Source organism: Meriones unguiculatus, chromosome 2 (assembly GCF_030254825.1).
Source record: "Meriones unguiculatus strain TT.TT164.6M chromosome 2, Bangor_MerUng_6.1, whole genome shotgun sequence".
Classification (NCBI taxonomy): Eukaryota; Metazoa; Chordata; class Mammalia; order Rodentia; family Muridae; genus Meriones; species Meriones unguiculatus.
Genome location: NC_083350.1, coordinates 102037647 through 102055301, shown reverse-complemented (window position 1 = coordinate 102055301; position 17655 = coordinate 102037647). Strand labels below are relative to the sequence as shown.

The window sequence follows — 17655 nt, the reverse complement described above, 5'->3', positions numbered from 1 at the left end:
TCCTGGCGCTCTCTTGTGTGGGCTTCTGCCAAGACAATGTTTACCAGCTCTTGATAACACATTTCTTACAGACCACACACATTTGCCTGAAGCATCCAGCGCTGACACCCTGGGCCTTTTGTAACATGATCAGCAGAAGAATCCACATCTTCCTTAAACTGACAAACAAGCTGACCACTTTGTGTTTTGTAGGAAGTGTGTCACATCAGAAGGTAAATTTTTGCCAAGATGAAATTATTTTCCTCTCAATTGCAATGAATTACTGAGAGGGATTTCTGTTGTATCAGACCTTGCCGCACCCATGTTTATGCTGACTGCAGGGTACAATGCTGATGTGTACAGGCAGTATTACTGTGACTCTTCTGAATTATATTTACGGGGAAATTTACTACAGGTTAGAGACTAAGCTGTGAACCAGACATACAAAATATGCCTCATCTGAGCTCACACCTTACTGTAGTGAGAAAGTAATTAGCAGATAACACAAGCATAGAAGGGAACACTTTTCTTTAGGTGGCAGGGCAAGCGTGCAAAGGGGCTGACAGTGCCTAAAGAATTACAAGAGTCTCAGGGGGACCTGTAGTCTCATAGCTTTGGTCATTTCCGAGATGATGGCATTCACATATATGCACCCAACATAGTCTTCCTTCTGACAGTGGCATCCTTGCATGCCAGATGCTTCATGCTGATATCCCACGTGCTCAAAGTGCTCACCAAACCCTCATTTTTACCCTAAACTGATCTACTTCAAGTGCTACCCATCCCAGCGAATGGCGTGGCATCACCACCCTACAGTCCACAGAGCCTGTCAACTCCTGGTGAATAACCCTTTCTTTCACCTTCTTCCCAAATATTGTCCACGAAGGAGTAACATTCTCTGATCACACTATTCTCTGATCTAAACCGTGGCGTGGCTTTCGTATGGCTCCTATGCTGAAGAGCCAAACATACTGGATGTCTCTGCATACTGACTCACCTGGCTCTGCAAGCTTGCCTTGGATGCCTCGCCCCACCATTTCCTACCTCTTACTTCAGGCTCCTTTTCACCTTAGAAACTTTGTTGTCATTGTTCCTAAGTACCAGAAGGCTCCTCCTTTTCTCTTTGCCTAGTTATCCAACATCTACCCTTCCTAAGTCAGTGTCCGAAACAAGCCTTCAAGGACAGTCTCCAGGTCCTTTCTCCTCTAAACCTAGCTTGCTTAATAGCCGCAAGCAATTAGAACTCTTCCTATAGTCTACTTGATTACAATGCTACTTACTTTACTTGGGCTAATATTTGCTAAGTACACATCTGCATTGGTTGAATACAAGCTTAGCGAAGAAAAGCTCTTTTAATCATCCACTCTACCTTATGCCTAGCACAGCGCTTAGCTCCATTTTACTGACTGACTGAAGTAATGAAGCCCAGGTAGAGGAGACCCTTGCGCAAGGCAGAGAGATGTGGAGTAGGGTACCATGCAAGGAGACAGAGGCTGGAAGCCAGGTACTGACTTCTCTCTAGCTATTAGGTCCTAGGTGCCCATCTCTGTAGATCTGTTGGCTGGCATGGCTGCCTTCTACAGTCCCCTCAGATACGTCTTCTGGGTAACCCACTGCAGCTTCTATGTCAGCACCCACTGCTTTATCCATTCACCCCCTGCTTGCATGTTCCCAGACACAACACAGAGCTCACCAGCCCCTGCTTGCTCCAGGCTTTCTACTGCACTGTCTCCACCTCTCTTGATTTTCACACAATTGAAAAGGACTTTGCTCTAGATTAGGCTTTGTTTTAAGAGAATGCTGTTACTGGTTCCGTATTCTATCCACGCTATTCAACGTCCATCATGAAATAGTAAGGCTGCTTTTCTCCATGTGTACATTTAATTGCCTTCAAGAACTTTTCCTTTCTATTTACAATGTGGCCAACTGGACCCAAATGCCTAGTTTTCAGTTTGTCAGGGCTTTTGACACACCTTCCTTATTAACCTTGATTTCTGATTTAGAGTGAGAGAGAAATGTGTAATTCTTTCTTTTGACACACCTTCCTTATTAACCTTGATCTCTGATTTAGAGTGAGAGAGAAATGTGTAATTCTTTCTTTTGGTTGGACACTTATAGGCCATTGTGGGGTTATTTTGTGTAAGAAAATAGGGAGGGAGGACATGGAAGAGGGAAAAAATACAGGGAAACAGTCAGTTCATAGAAAAACACACTTCTCAATTAACTTGAACATCATATAGTAAGAAAGATCACTATAAAGACACAGTTAACATTTTTAGGAGTTCAGGATGAGTGTGGCATGTACCCAAAACCAATTAAATGTTAAATCAATGATCATGAAAACATACAACAATGAAAAACAAATATTGTCAGGTTACAGAAATAATGGCAGAGAGCACATGCTGTCAGAAAAAAGGATCCCGAGGGGCTAAGAAGATGGCTCAGTCGTAGTAACAAATCCTGCTGAGCAATCATGAGGACCACTTAGCAAGCTCAGAATTCCACAAACACTTGTCCTCCAGTTCCAATGGAATCAATGCCCTGCCTGAGTGTGCTATTCTGGCAAAATGTCTTTTCTTTTTATTTGTTTGGTTTTAGTTTTTTCGAAACAGGATTTCTCTGTGTAGTCCTGGCTGTCCTGGAACTCACTATGTAGACCAGACCAAGTATTGGGATTAAAGGCATGTGCCAACACTGCCCAACCAGGATGTCATTTTCAATATATGTGTGTGGATGTAATGACCACACACACACACACACACTTACCTAGCTGAGAGGATGAAAGAACGTTCCACACTTTCAATCTTTAATTCATTCTGATATGCTTCTTGCGTAGGTTTTCTGACCTGGAAGAGGGTACAGATATCAGACAAACTTAATGCCACAAATCCAACATGGGAACAGTAACTGAAGCTGCCCAGTCCCCTGGAGACTGTTGTCCACAGCCAGTCTCTTCACTTAGTGTTATCTACTGCCATGCTTTGTCATCTCTGTTCTAGACAACTTTAAATACCCACATGCAGTTATTGCCCCATCTCCAAGCCTTAGTCACAATTCACTCTACAGAATACCTTTTCCCAGTGTCCCAGCATGGTGGTGTACAATTAATACATTAGGACTCACTGTCTTTCTCCAGAAAGACTTCTCGGATTCTCTCTCATGTGGTGGTTTTTGCTTTGTGTTTTATTTGGGAAAGGGTCTTGCTATGTAGCACTTGCCATTTCCCAGCTGTCTATAAAAATCAGCATACCAATCCCTTTACCACACCTATTAAAGACACACATTCTTCTTGGCTGTGGCGTCTCACAACAGTGATCTCAGCACTCAAGGAGGTAAGACAGAAGAATGTCCTGATTGCTAAGTCGGCCTGTGCTACAGAGTGAATTCTATCTCATAAAACCATAAAAGGTTTGGCATGGTTGCTCCCATCTATGACTACAGCACTTGGGAGGTTGAGGCAGGAGTATAAGGAGCTCAATACCAGCCTTGACTACAGAAGCCAGCCTGGGAAATAAAATAAAGGCACAATCTCAAACCAAGCCTTTTTAAAAAGACTCCTGTGGTAGACTGAATGAAAATGACCCCCACAGACTCACAGGGAGCAGGATTATTAGGGGTGTGGCCTTTGGAAAAAGCAAGTCACTAGGTGTGCTTTGAGTTTTCAGATGCTCAAGCCAGGCCCATGTCACTCTCTCTTCCTGCTGTCTGCTGATCTAGATGTAGAACTCTCAGATACTCTAGTACTATGTCTGTCTGTGTGCTGTCATGCTTCCTGCCATGATAATAGACTAAACATCTGAACTGTAAGCTACCTCAATTAAATGTTTTCTTTTGTAAGAGTTGTAGTGGCCATGGTGTCACTTAACAGCAATAGAAAGCCTAACTAAGACAACCCCACAAAACACACACAGAAACATATATATTTGAGATGACAGTCCTACTACGCTGCCTCAGGTAGTCTTGAACTCCTGATTTCAAATTATCATCCTATCTCAGCCTCCTGTGTACTGGGGATTAAAGACAAACATCACAAATCTCTCTTTGGCTCTAAATTCCATTTGTTTATATGTTCGTTTGTTTTTATCTATTTGTTTATTTATTTATTATATTTAGGCAGAGTCTCAAGTAGCTAGCTTGAAACTCACTATGTAGTGGGGAAAGCCCTTGAGCTCCTGATCCACTTGCCTCCTCCTCCCAAGGGGTGAGATTGAAAGCACACACTGCCACACTCACCTTGAACTCCTAAAAATGTTAACTGTGTCTTTATAGTGATCTTTCGTACTATGTATTAAAAGGTATTGTGTGTATACTATTGCAAAGTCTCCTGGACATAGGAAGGTTTGGGAAGAAGCAAAGACAAAATGAATCATCCTTTAATTCATCCTCATGTTTTTCCTTTTATCAAATCTGTTATTAGTTTTGTTTATAGCCATTCTCAATAACTATTCCTTGAATAAATTAATGCAGGAGTAAACCACTGACAGGCATGAACAGATGCATAGGCAGAAGCACACAGAAACAGAAAAGGGAGGGTGTGAGAAAGATGACTACCTGGGGATTCTCTTCTGCATGTGTTTGGGTAAATGAAAGCTGTAAAATGCACACCAACCTTCATTCCAGCCAACGAGAGCATGTTGTTCAATTTGTACATCCCAGATTGCATGGGTGTTGTATATAGCAGGGCATCATTAAACTAAAAGTAGAAGCACATCACAAGGCCATTTACAGGAACTAATTTTATCAACAAAGATATTAATATCACACAGAAATAAAGGGAAAAGATTACTTCTCAGAAAGTTTCTAAGGAAATGTGTTTTATATCCAAGTTCTATTAGAAAGTTAATGCTTCATGGGTTCAAAATCACACTAAAAAACTACAATCTGCATGAGTAAAAGAAACTAAATCCTAAGAGAAAAAATTCTCATCCAGCATCATAACATCTCACCATTTCTTGTGTTTGAAACAAGCAGTATAGCTGCCCCAAACGCCTCTAAGCTGCAATTTGAATACACTACATTTATTGGTTATATAAGCCTTCCACTAAGTATGTCCACCTGGACATGTCAAACCACACAGACCCTCTTACCAGGAAGAACATGCGGGGCTGCATGACTTTCCGAGACAGCTTCATCAGCGTGCCTTCTTTGAGAAAAACCTAATCCATCCAAGCAAACACTCAGTTAGTCCTACCATCACCATGTGACTACAGTACACATAGAATATTCTTCTCCCTGAACTGTTTCTGTGGGAGCCTGGGAGACATAGCTTCTTTGTGACTTTTACGGTCCTTTATAAACCCTCCAAATGACTAAGAAATGGGATTTAAAAAAAAAAACAAAAAACGGGGGAGCTAGAGGGATGGCTTACTGAGCAAAATTACTAGTTGCTATTGCAGAGGAAAGCTCTAAACTGCCTGTAACTCTAGTTCCAGGAGATCTGACACCCTCTCCTTGCCTCTGAGGGTACTGCAGGTACATGGTATATGTTATATACAGGTAGATCAAACTCATGCATGAAATAAAAAATAAGTTTTTTTTAAGAGAAAAAAGGTGGCAGTTTTCTCAATTAGAAGGGTTCTTGCATAGCATGCTTGAAGCTCTGGGTTTGATTTTTAGCACCTCAACAAACCAGGCATAAGGCAGTGTGCCATTCTGTAATTCTAGCCCTTGCAAGGTGGAACGTAAGTTCAAGGCTAGCTTGTGTTATATAAGACTCTGTCTTATAAAATCAAATATAAATATGAAAACATAAAAATATAAAACACAATATTTTATTATATATTAAAATGTAAAAATAAGTATATTTAGAGCATATTTAATTATATAGGATTAAATATAAAATTATACTTTATGTACCATATAGAAGTATATTGTATATAAATAAAATCTAACTAAAACATATAAGTATACTTTAATCATAAAAATATAAAATATCAATATAAAATTAAAATATATAAATAAAAATATGAAAAAATACTTTAGAAAAGGGAGGCTCAGTAGGTAAAAGTAATAGCTTCAAAGCCTGATGACCTGAGTTTAATCCCTGAGACCTACATGGTAAAAGAACATCCTCCCAACAATTGTCCTTTGACCTACACACACACACACACACACACACAAATATAACTTATTTTTTTGTTGTTGTTGTTAAAAAGATAAAAAGGGAAAGAAGCCAAAAGTGATGAAGAAAGTTTGAAAAGTACTCAGGCATGACAATCGGTCTCATAAATCCCGTGCTAGCCCCGGGGACATTCAGTAGACTGACACAGCTGCCTTTGTGTTCTTGATCTTGAGCACATGTAACAGCCTGATGACACTGTACATCTCCCTGACTCCATTTCTTAGACCACTTCCTTGCTCTGTGAGGAGCAGTGAAACAGCAATCTTGTTCCCTTCTAGGCTTAAAGATTTTAGATGGCATTGCCTTCAAAGCTATGTGAGTTCAGTTGGTATTACACAATTAAACGATCCCATTAAATCACTCTATTGGAACTCCATGGGGTCCTCTGCCTCTCTCCTAATTGAATTGGACTGCTTGTCACCGAGACTTACATCATACTGTTTTGAGTGGACAGAATGTGTATTAGGTCAGTGAAGACTAGCATAACTCATTTTCAAAACTAAAATAAAAATAGCTGTAGTCAGTACCCAGACACACTGTATTACTATAGAAGGCATTCGAAAACACTTACCCGCCCAGGCTGCACAATTTCATGGTGTCCACTTAAGCTGTATTGAATTTGCATAAGCTTCTGAAAGTTGTCCTACAGAAGACAAGGCAGAGCATGTAATGGCTGGGCTTCCAGGTTCCACAGTGTACAGCCCTTCACTCCCAGATACTTACCCCTTGCTTCATGGTGTCATTGGCATGGTTAGCTACCTCTATCACAACTGCTAGGGCATCTAAAATGTACACGAATAGAAAGGGCATTTGGTCATTAACAATGAAGCAAACACATTCCCAACATTACGCAGTTCTGGCTGACAAAATACCCACTACACAGAAACTAAAACGTGGGAGAACCTTGGTTGCCCATGAGTAGCCAGAACTATAGACATTAAGATTCAGTGAGAAGATAAGCAGAGAAAAACAGGCAAAAACAAAGCAAAATAAACAATGAACAAATCAAAGTCTAGACCCTAAGGAGATCACAGATCATGTGTCAGGACTGGCTGGGTTTTGCTGAGATACGATTACTCTGCTACAAGGGTAAGAACAGGATTTTACCTAGTCACTAAGGTCTTCCCTAATATAAACTGTCTTGAGAAATGATTGATAAAGCAAGCAGGACTTATGAGAAATAACAAAGAGTGAGAGGTTGGAAGTTAGTGATATAGCTTATACTTTACATGCCAAAGGCCCTGGTTCAATTTGAACACCAATAAACCAAAGTCTTCAAAACAAAAGCAGAAGAGGGCTGGGGTTCAGCCTTCCTCTAGGAAACTGATTTAAAGAGATGTGAATTAGAAATAAGAGAAATGGGAGACCTTGGTTTCATCCTCAATAGAGAAAGAAGGAAGAGAGGGACAAGAGGGAAGGCGATGAGAAGGAGGGAGAATAAAACACACAGAAATAAAACAGACCTTAGCATAGAATCTTCAAGCATCAGTTTGTATGCTGGGTGATTTAGCTTCATGGGACAATTTTTGGTTTGTAATTTGTACTAGTCCTTTGCCTTTCACAAGCATTTTAAAATGTTCCAACCACAGAATCTTTATACTTACCTATAAAAGCATATATGTATGTATGTAAGTAAGCATGTATGTATTCAGCTTGTCCTTCTGCCTCAGCTGGGGTAATACTGGGATTATTGGCATGTACTACCACACCTAGCTACTTTTGTCTGGGGATGTGGCTGTGTCACATCCAAGATAGAATATTGCATAAAGAACAAGTATAAGGATACTTTATCAAAATGACAAGAAAGGTCCCACTGGCAGAGAAGTTCACATCCTTTAACTGTCACTAACCTAAACAAAGATGCTCACCCTGCACATATGACTGGGACATTCTGAGACAAACAGGAGAAACATTAAAGGGGAAACCATGCTCTCCAAGAGCTTTATGTAAGTAAGTGTTCAGCAACAAAGGAGCCATTTTTCATATAGCCAAGGCTGGCCTAAATCCTTGTTCCAGCTATTTCTCATGTAGCCAAAGCTGGCCTTAAATATTTGTTCTAGCTAGTTCTCATGTAGCTAAGGTTGGCCTTATCTTGAATGTTGCTGTTACCATGCCTGGTTTTGGGTACTCTATATAGTACCAACCCTAAAGGTTTCTGTATTCCTTAAACATGTGTTCTCTTCACTATTATTTAAAAACTGTGAGAGAGAGAGAGATAAAGAGAGAGAGGCTAGAGGTGGAACTTGGGGCTTCATTCATGCTAGGCTAGGGCTCTACTACTGAGCTACACTCCCAACCTTATCTCTGTTATTCAAGGAAAGGAGGCTTTCCTTACATAGCAAACCCCACCACATGCTAGAACGTATGCACCTGACATGATCTTCACATGAATATCTCCTTAAGAGATGCTGATGACTCTACCACTTTAGATTGGCTTTCTTTGAAAGATCTATTTGCTTAATTTTCTCTCACCCCAGTACAGTCCAATCCACAGCTGCCCTCTGCACCATTTACAGCTCTGCTTCTGAGCACACAGTGCATCTCACTGTTCACTGCTTATTTAATCTGTGCCTCTTTGAAAGTGGATAACTCCATGGATGGAGATCCTTTATCTTGAAATCTTTACTTGCTTCACCTATGGAATCAATGACTACTTTCTTGAATGCAGAAGTCCTGAGATATGTGACAGAAGTCTCTTGGGACTCTGTTTGCCAAGGTCACTATAAAAAGGGTATGGGGGGGAGTGTCTTGGGAAACAAACCAAAGCCTTGTGCATGTTGAGTGAACACTGTATTGCTGACGTAACCTCAGGTCAGCAATGCCTATTCTTCCTCCTGCCCATTCCAGCTCATCTACAGTCCTGCTTTTCCCTAAGCCATCTTCTCTGCCTCTACAACTATCATGTTTTCCTCTTCCCAAATAACTCTGTACAGCTGAGGGCATCCTTACTTTAAAGCTATTGCCTGTATTAGTTATTTGATGGTGATTTTAAGTTTCTTCATCAACTGGAGCAATGCTTTTACTGAAGACATGGAACATCATTTAGGCAATCTCAAACTTTCTTTTTTTTTTTTTAAAGATTTATTTATTTTTATATGTACATTGGTGTTTTGTCTGCAAGTATGTCTGTATGAAGGTGTCAGATCTCCTGGAACTGAGGTTACAGACAGTTGTGAGCTGCCGTGTGGATGCTGGAAATTCTAGAACAGAAGGCAGTACTCTTAGCCACTGAGCCATCTCTCCAGCCCCAAAACTTTTCTTTTAAAATAAAATGCTAGTAATAACTCTGGGCTATGGGTATCATTCAGTGGTAGAGCATTTGCTTAGCATGTGTCCCGAATTGAATTTATAGTATCACGAACAACCACATCAAAGACATAAGTTGAGAGTAGAGGCACAGGCCTGTAAATCCCACATTCAAGAGGCTGAGGCAAGGATCATGAGTTCAAGGCTATTTTTCCTCAGAACAAAATAGCAAGACTTGGTGGCAAGTATCTGTAACAACAGTACTTAGGACATACAGGCAGAAGGACTAGAAGTTCAAGGTCATCCTTGGCTATAAGCAACTTTTAAGCCAAGCTATGCTACAATTAAAACTTGTTTAAAAAAATTAAGCCAAGCCAACAAAAACAAAACAACAAAACACAAATAGAAGCTAGAGAACACATAAAATGACTATGCGACAATAATTATAAATCTCTAAAAATAGCTTTGAAACAAGCTCAATTTTTAAAAAAATATTTTATGTGTATGAGTATTCTGCCTGCATGTATGTACAATGGATGCATGCCTAGTGCCTGCAGAGGCCAGACAAGGGCATCAGATCCCCTGGAATTGGGAGTTATGGATGACTATGAGCCAGAATGTGGGTACTGGGAACTGAACCTGGGTCCTCTGCAAGAATAAGTATTCTTAACCACTGAGCCCCCATACTCACTCAAGTTTTAAATCTGAAGCTATATAGAATACATAAGGATACGATCAAAAATCATAAATTAATGGAGTGGACATGGACTTGTTTAATGAATTTCTGAAGAACCAAAGATAAGCCTATGACACCTGAAGAGGTAATATGAGCATTAAACAGAAACCCTAACCAAAGTTAATCCGAGATGTCAAGGCAGGGAGAAAAAGATACTTCCTTGTGTCGTTTAGGCTATTTTCCTTACTGAAAAGGTCAAGTATGGAGGCACCTAACTGTAATCCTCAAGCTGGGGAAGACCTTGTGTATGAGGTCAGCTTCTGATACACTGTAAAATCTTGTCTCCAAAACCTGTGTGTTTGGGGAGGAGGGGTTAAGATGTGAGATGGAAGGAAGGTATTAAGCCTCTAGCAATAATGTTCGACAGATAGTTTAGATTTTATCTTTTTGTGGGTTGCTTCGTTTATAGTCAGGGTGTCAATCACACCCCAGGCTAGCCTCAGACTATTGGAGATCCTCCTGTCCTGGCTTCCCAAGTACTGGGGTTACATGAGTATGTCACTGGGCCTGCCTTAAACTTCATCCTTGTCTTGCAGTGCAGTCACTTCACTTTCAAGTTTGAAATGACCTGATGAGTCATCTGGTTCAGTCTCTAGCTCAGAAAGACAGAACACTGGACACCACAGCAGTGATGGTACACACAAGAAAGGGGCTTCCTGGCGAGGCCAGGCCCATCCACTCTCCTGGAGGCCAGCCTGTGGGTCTCCTGTGACCGCCATCACCTGCCGCCGACACTTCCCCTAGATCCAGTTTCATCTGCCCAAGGGAACCTTTAAAAACAGGTTTCACATAAGGGCTTTGTTCTTAGCGTATCTTTCCTTTCCAAGCTTAACTAAGTAAACAAAATACACAAGGTAAGACTGCAAAGGTTAGTTACCTTTTGTGTCTCTGTGATCTACAGAGTCTTCTAGAAGGTTCTTTAAATAATCTAGAAAAGAAACAAATCAAGAGTATTTAGAACAATGCAGTATGGACAATTCCTAACTCATCTTTTTAATTTAAAACTTCAGTTTTATTTTTAGCCCAACTGTGGAAGAACAAAACCCTGCAATCAGGTGTACAGAACCAGAACTGCAAAGACTGTGTAAGAGAGTGGTTCTCAACCTTCCTAATGGTATAACCCTTTACTATAGTGCCTCATGTTGCAGTGACCCCAAAATCGTAAATTGTTTTCATTGCTACTTCATAACCGTAATTTTGCCACTGATTTGAATATCTGTGTTTTCTGATAGTCTTAGGAGTCCCTCTGTGAAAGAGTTGAGACCCACAGGTTGAGAACTATAAGCATTTAGGTAAGAAATCAGCAAGGCTTGGAGAACACATCTATAACTTCACCTCTGACCAGAAGCAGGAGGCAGGAGTGTCTAATGTCTGATGCTAATACAACCTGAGCTACACAGTGAGAGGCCAATACAACCTGAGCTACACAGTGAGAGCTTGCCAAATCAAACAACAACAAAAACCATGAAAAAAAAAGTTTAGTATCATATGACTAAGTCATAAAACTCTTTTTGTCCCGGGTCAAAGAACTCAATCCAGGTTCCCTAATGTTTACTCCACCAAACATGAAATACCTTAACCTCAAGATCTAATACTGAACCTCAAGGCACTGATACACTGAAGGCCCAAATTACAGATTTCTCAACCTAAGAATCTACCAGTACTCAGAATACCAAAGCAACTCCCCACGTGTTCTAAACCTGTACTTTCCAAATGCAGACTTCTGCCCTCAGAGGACATCAGACAGTGTCTGCTGACAATTTCCACTGTCACAGCCAGGGAGAAGGGACGCTACTGGCATCTGGTGTGGAGGTTAGGGATTCATCTTTGATACAGCCTCACAGTAGATGATCCAAATTTCAATGTGGCTGAGGTCCAGAAACCCCGGGCTAGCTGAAGATAGTATATAAACAACATAAACAACACGGTATAGCGTGACTTATGGGAAAAGGCTCTATCTGGTAACTCTTTAATATCTCTGTTGAGAAATATTGGATGTCCTTGTTATCCATCCAACTTTTTTCTTTAGAATTTACTATCCCTTACCACACGGTCTGTTACTTACTTTACTGACTTTCTTGCTATTACCTAACCCGGACCCCTTGTTCACAACCCAAATTTGGTTGGGAACAATTCAAACACTTCCCATATATTTCCTGGCTCCATGATTTCTGTCACTAACTGCTCTCCTTTTGAATGCCTTCTTCTATCTTGGCAAATAAAATCTGACTCACCGTCTTGATAGTTGTGTGTGCGTGTATGTGTGTGTGATGTGAACTCCAGGGCCTCAGACATGGTCAATCACTAAACTACATCCCTGTTCTCCAACTGATAGTTTTCAAGGCTCTTCTGAGATGCCCCTCTCCTATAAACCTTTCTATTTAAAAGCATTGTTTTCTCCTTTGAACAGAACATGACATGGCGGTTATTCTATGCTTCTCTTATTTGTAAGATTCATATCCCATTACCCATGAACACCAGCACATTCTCAATAAAGGCTGAACTAGAACGCCTGTAGAAGTGCAGAAAACGATAGGAGGAAAAGCATGGTAGAAAACTGGCGTATCAGACCCAGTCTCTGTTTAACAATATCATCAACGGATATAATTTTAGCATGGAGATTCATGCAGAAGATGTGCTCACAAGCAAATATGAAAACTTGGATGTTAGTAGTGGTTTTCCAAATGTAACAACAGATACACTCAAAGTGTTGAAACTTCCTGAATCTTGAGATAATGATCTAAGAGCCCATGGAGTCTGGATATACATACTATAAATACCCAGCCTGGTAGTATAAACCTGCTAAGATGTTGTATATAACCATAGTAAGCGTCCTTGAGGCATGACAATACCTACATCTTGCCAGGGCAGGTCACTAGAAATTTAGAACTAAAGGCAGCCCAAACACAGAGAACATGGCATGCCTCTGATGAAATATGAAAAAAAAAAAATCACAAAAAATGACTGAAATCTATTGCTTACACACTATGCTTAGCCTCCTCTCAGACAATGCTTATTAAGCTAGATGTGTTGGCTTGTGCCTACTACTCTAGCTCAGGAGCCTGAAGTAAAAGTACTGCCAGGGATCTAAGGCTAGCCTAGATGACATGATGAATTTCAGGCTAGCCTGGGTGGCAGAGGGAAGCTCTGTCTCAATAAAACAAAACAAGCTATTCTTACCTTGACTCAGAATGCATCCCACATACAAGCCACGTTCAATGAGTTTGTATTTAACAATTTTATGGCTAAAAGTGTCAGTATTGAGACGCTGTATAGTGTCATGCCTGTAATTCCTGCACAGGGGAGGCTAATGAATTCTAGGCCACCCTCCAGCACAGTGAGATCCTGTCTCAAAAGCAAAGAAAACAACTGTTATGGTTGACAAACTTATCCTTTGTATTTTTTTAACATTTATTTGTTTGTTTGTTTGCTATATTTGTACTTGTGTGAGGCACATGCATGCTGTGATGTACATATGCAGGTCAGAAGATAAACTCTAAGGGCCAGTTTGTTCCTTCCCTCCCTTCCCTTTGGTTTTTCAAGACAGGGTTTCTCTGTGTAGCCATGGCTGTCCTGAACTCCAATAGTAGACCAGGCTGGCCTTGAACTTACACAGATCCACCTTCCTCTGACTCAAAGTGCTGGAATTAAAGGTGTGTGCTACCACGCCCAGAGCCCATTCTTTCCTACTACCAAGAGCTTTGAGACTGAACTCAGGTCATGAGGCATGACAGTAAGCATGTTTCACCCCGAGTCATCTTGCCAGCCCAGACTTCCCTTTTTAGTAGATATTCTTATATTCTTAACACCCAAGCGGTTTTTCTTCTTAAGATTGTAGTTAGCTGAAGAATCTGGACAGGGAAACAAATTTACTTAAACGTCAGACTTATGGCAAGTTCCTCTTTTTTTTTTTTTCCAGTTCTTGTTCATCTATACAGAAGTAGATTCCTACAAATGGAATAATTTCTTTATCCCCAGAAAGCTTCCTGGAAGACAGGCATATTACAAAATCCTGACCTCAGGATCATTTTCAAGAGCCAGATAAGCATCTAAATTGCATTTTGTTTGTTTGTTTGGTTAGTTGGTTTTGGTTTGGGCTAGTGTTCAAATTGGGCTGCTGGCCTGCCCAACATGAACTTTTAAAGAACAGGGGTTGAGTACAGACGCTATAAAGAAAATATACTAAAGAGGTTGCTACTATAAGCTATTTTTTAAGTTATTTATCTTTATTTCACGTACACTGGTGTTTTGCCTGCACGCATGTCTGTAAGCGTGTGGGACCCCCTGGAAATACACAGTTGTGAGCTGCCATGTGGGTATTGGGAATTGAACACAGGTCCTCTGAAAAAGCAGCTAGTGCTCTTAACTCCTGAGCCATCTCTCCAGCCCCACTACAACAAGCTATTAATCAAGGAAGGAATGCAGATAAGTCAGCTTCCTGCTAATTTTTAAAATGTGATATTGGTCTCTACAATTCAGCTTTGCAGCTAATCTACGCTTCCATTCATGATTTCCTTCAACAGTTATGAATCAGTTGAGACCTTGGCAGCACCATGAGGAGGATGACTGATCAGTGTGAGTCAGACAGCACTGAAACCACCGGCTACCCCAGGACTGGCTGCAGCTGCGGTGAAAGCAACAAAGAAGGCTAGACAGATGACCTGCATACTCATAGGTATTGGTCACCATCTCCCATTTGGGGCCTGGCCCTGCAGAAACGTTCACACGAATCATATGGGCAGGCAGTTGTTTCAGTTGCCAAGTTAGATCTATAACATCATGAATTGCCTGCCCCTGCCTAAACAAATTAAACATAGTTTAAAGAATTGTTTTATATGTGTGTGTGTCTCAAACCCCAAAGAGACTACTGTTGCTATTTTAAATCAAAACCAGTAAAGAAAAAAAAGAGGAGTGGTGGTGCACACATGTAACCTCAGCATTTAGGAGGTGGAAATCTTTAGAGACAAAGACAGTGTTAGAGATGGGCTGGAGAAGAGGAAGAGAAACGAGAATTAATTTACTGATATGCGGACATCACAAAATGTACTCTTGGACCACCAGGTGGCACCATTGGCTAATTAACTCTGGAGCATTTTGTCCCTTAACATTAGTAATGCAAAACAAATTGAAACACACCCATGTGCAACCTCAAGGGATGCTCATAGAAAGGTAACTTGCTACTCACAAAAGGTCCAAGATGAAAGGATGGGCCCTAACATGCTTCATCTTCTTGAAGCTCTACATTTTCTACACCAGAGCTTCTAGTAAGCCTTGCACTCTTAATCATAACCAACCAATAACCAACTAAAATTAGAAACTGCTCAGAGGCTAACCTTCACTAAATTTCCATCATTGGTGGGAGTCTAGGACTTTGTGCCTTCAAACACAGATTGTGCTGAAAGCAGCTGGTGGCAGAGCACAGGAACTGAACTTGGGAGGAGTATTGTTCCAGAGTAAAATGTTCCAAATTGGAGGACAAGGCTTGATGTGTTTGTTCAGGTTTCTTCTTTCCTCTATAATTCATGGTGAGTTTAGCAGCACATGAGTAACCAGATCCTGAGAAAGGTTATCAACCCTTGCAATGAGCCTGTTTTACAAAGTCCCAAAGTTAGAAACAATACTGTGCCTCTCCAAAGATCATGTCATTTGAAATAGAAAAAAAAAAAATGTCCACATGTCAAGCTACAAGACTGATTTCTTCAAGGCAGCTAGGGAGGGATTCCTAGAGCTCTTTTTAAGGCATCAGAGGCTGAAATTCTGACTCCCCTGAAAAAACAAATGCAACTGTTCTGCTAAAGGAACACTGCAATAAGATGACTCCTAACAACATTCTGCTATGTGAAATGATTCATGTCTCGTTCAGCCATCATCCTCCTGCAGGAAATGGGAACTAACAGCGACCTCCAGCTGGACAATGTGCAGAGAGGGAGAGGGTGAGATCTTTAGATCCTTAATCCTAAATGGGATGTCTCCATCAAATCCCTCCCCTTGGGGCTCAGGGAAATCTGCTGAAGAGGGGGAAAGATTGTAAGAGCCAGTGGGGATGGGAAACACAGCCTTCTAGACACAACAGGACTGACACAGATATGAACTCAGAGACTGGAAGCATACACAGGGCCTACATAGCCTACATAAGGCTTTCATGGGGTCCCAGTGCTGAGAGGGGAAGTGGGCACAAGCTCCCATTCCTGATTCAGAAGCTATCTCCAATTGATAATCATTCACAAAGAAAAAATTATAAACCACAATTAAGGGCAGGCTCCATGCTCAGCTGTAAATAACCAACACAAAACATACTCAAGGGTATTTTTGGAGATTTTCTTTTGTCTTACAATGCCTTATTTGGGCATCTTTTTTATCTTTAGGTCTTTTCCTTATATATTATGGTTTCCAATTTTGAGTTTTCATAAGGCAGGGTATATGTCTGAGTGTGTGTTTTTCATGCTTTTTCTTTATTTACTCTGTTTGCTTGTTTTGTTTTATTCTAGTTTGTTTGTTTTGTGTCTGTTTGACATGGAGTTGGATGAGTGGGGAGATGGAGAGGATCTGGGAGATCATGAAGGGGAAAACTGATCACAATACATTGTATGAATTTTTTTTTTTAAGAAATTCTTACTCCCATGGTCTAGTAATGTCTACCTAGAGAACAATCTTGCAACTTTTTTTTTCATTGCATTTGTGTTTGATCCGTTCATTTTTATGGTGTTGGAGATCGAACTCAGGCCTTGCTCAGGTTAAGCAAGCATTCTACCACTATGGGCCACCAGTTCCTACAGTACTTTTGGATATGTGAAAGAACTAGGCTGGCTAGGTATGCTGTCATATGCCAGTAACCCCAGATATCCAGGAGACTGAGGCACGAGGGTTACAAGACTGAGGAAAAACAGCAAGACTCTACTGTGGCATGAAACAACTAAATTAGAACAACAACAACAACAACAACAACAAAAAACAAAAACAAATAATCTATACAGCATTTCTCTTTGAAACAGGTCTTCATACAGCCCAAACTAGGCTGAATTCCTGTTCAACACTGCCTCCATAATTATAGCATGAGCCAGAAAGCTTGATTTTGTTGTTGTTGTTGTTGTTTTTTCTTCAAGAAGACAGTGTCTTGCTATGTAGCATAGGCTGTCCTAAAGCCTTCCATCCTCCTGCCTCAGCTTCCTGAGTGCTGGGGTTGCAGGTGTATGTTACCACTAGCAGTATCAGTATAAATCTGATTTCCTTCTGGCTTTATAAATGCTTGATGTGTCTTAGCAATACGAAGGATTTCCTTCTCTATTTTATTCCCTGACAATTGTCTTAAATCTGTGGTCTAGGCACAGTTGATGTTAAAAATAGTATCTTATCACATTCCTGAAAATTAACAGATTTGGATACATGGTGTGATCATTTTAAGTAGCATAGATCATCATCTTGATAATTTGGTTTTTTTTCCATATTTCAAATTACTTTTGGAGGAATAATTATGAAATGTTTTAAAATTATGATTTTGAAAAGCATTCTCAAAAGGGTGGTCTCATACTCAGCTGACCTTGAACTCTTAACCTTCCTGCTACCACCTCCCAGG

At 40.6% G+C, this 17655-nt stretch overlaps 1 protein-coding gene across 1 annotated transcript in view; it reads right to left on the bottom strand.

Moving 5' to 3' along the window:
* The window catches only part of Fgd6 (FYVE, RhoGEF and PH domain containing 6), a 114428-nt gene that overhangs the window by 16751 nt on the left and 80022 nt on the right, over window positions 1–17655 (bottom strand). Inside the window, exons 9-14 of the mRNA XM_021647833.2 lie at window positions 10960–11010; window positions 6824–6882; window positions 6672–6743; window positions 5067–5135; window positions 4589–4672; window positions 2746–2825 (exon numbers count right to left, since the gene is read on the bottom strand). Of these exons, the coding sequence (XP_021503508.1) occupies window positions 2746–2825; window positions 4589–4672; window positions 5067–5135; window positions 6672–6743; window positions 6824–6882; window positions 10960–11010 (415 nt within the window). The remainder of the gene's footprint in view (window positions 1–2745; window positions 2826–4588; window positions 4673–5066; window positions 5136–6671; window positions 6744–6823; window positions 6883–10959; window positions 11011–17655) is intronic.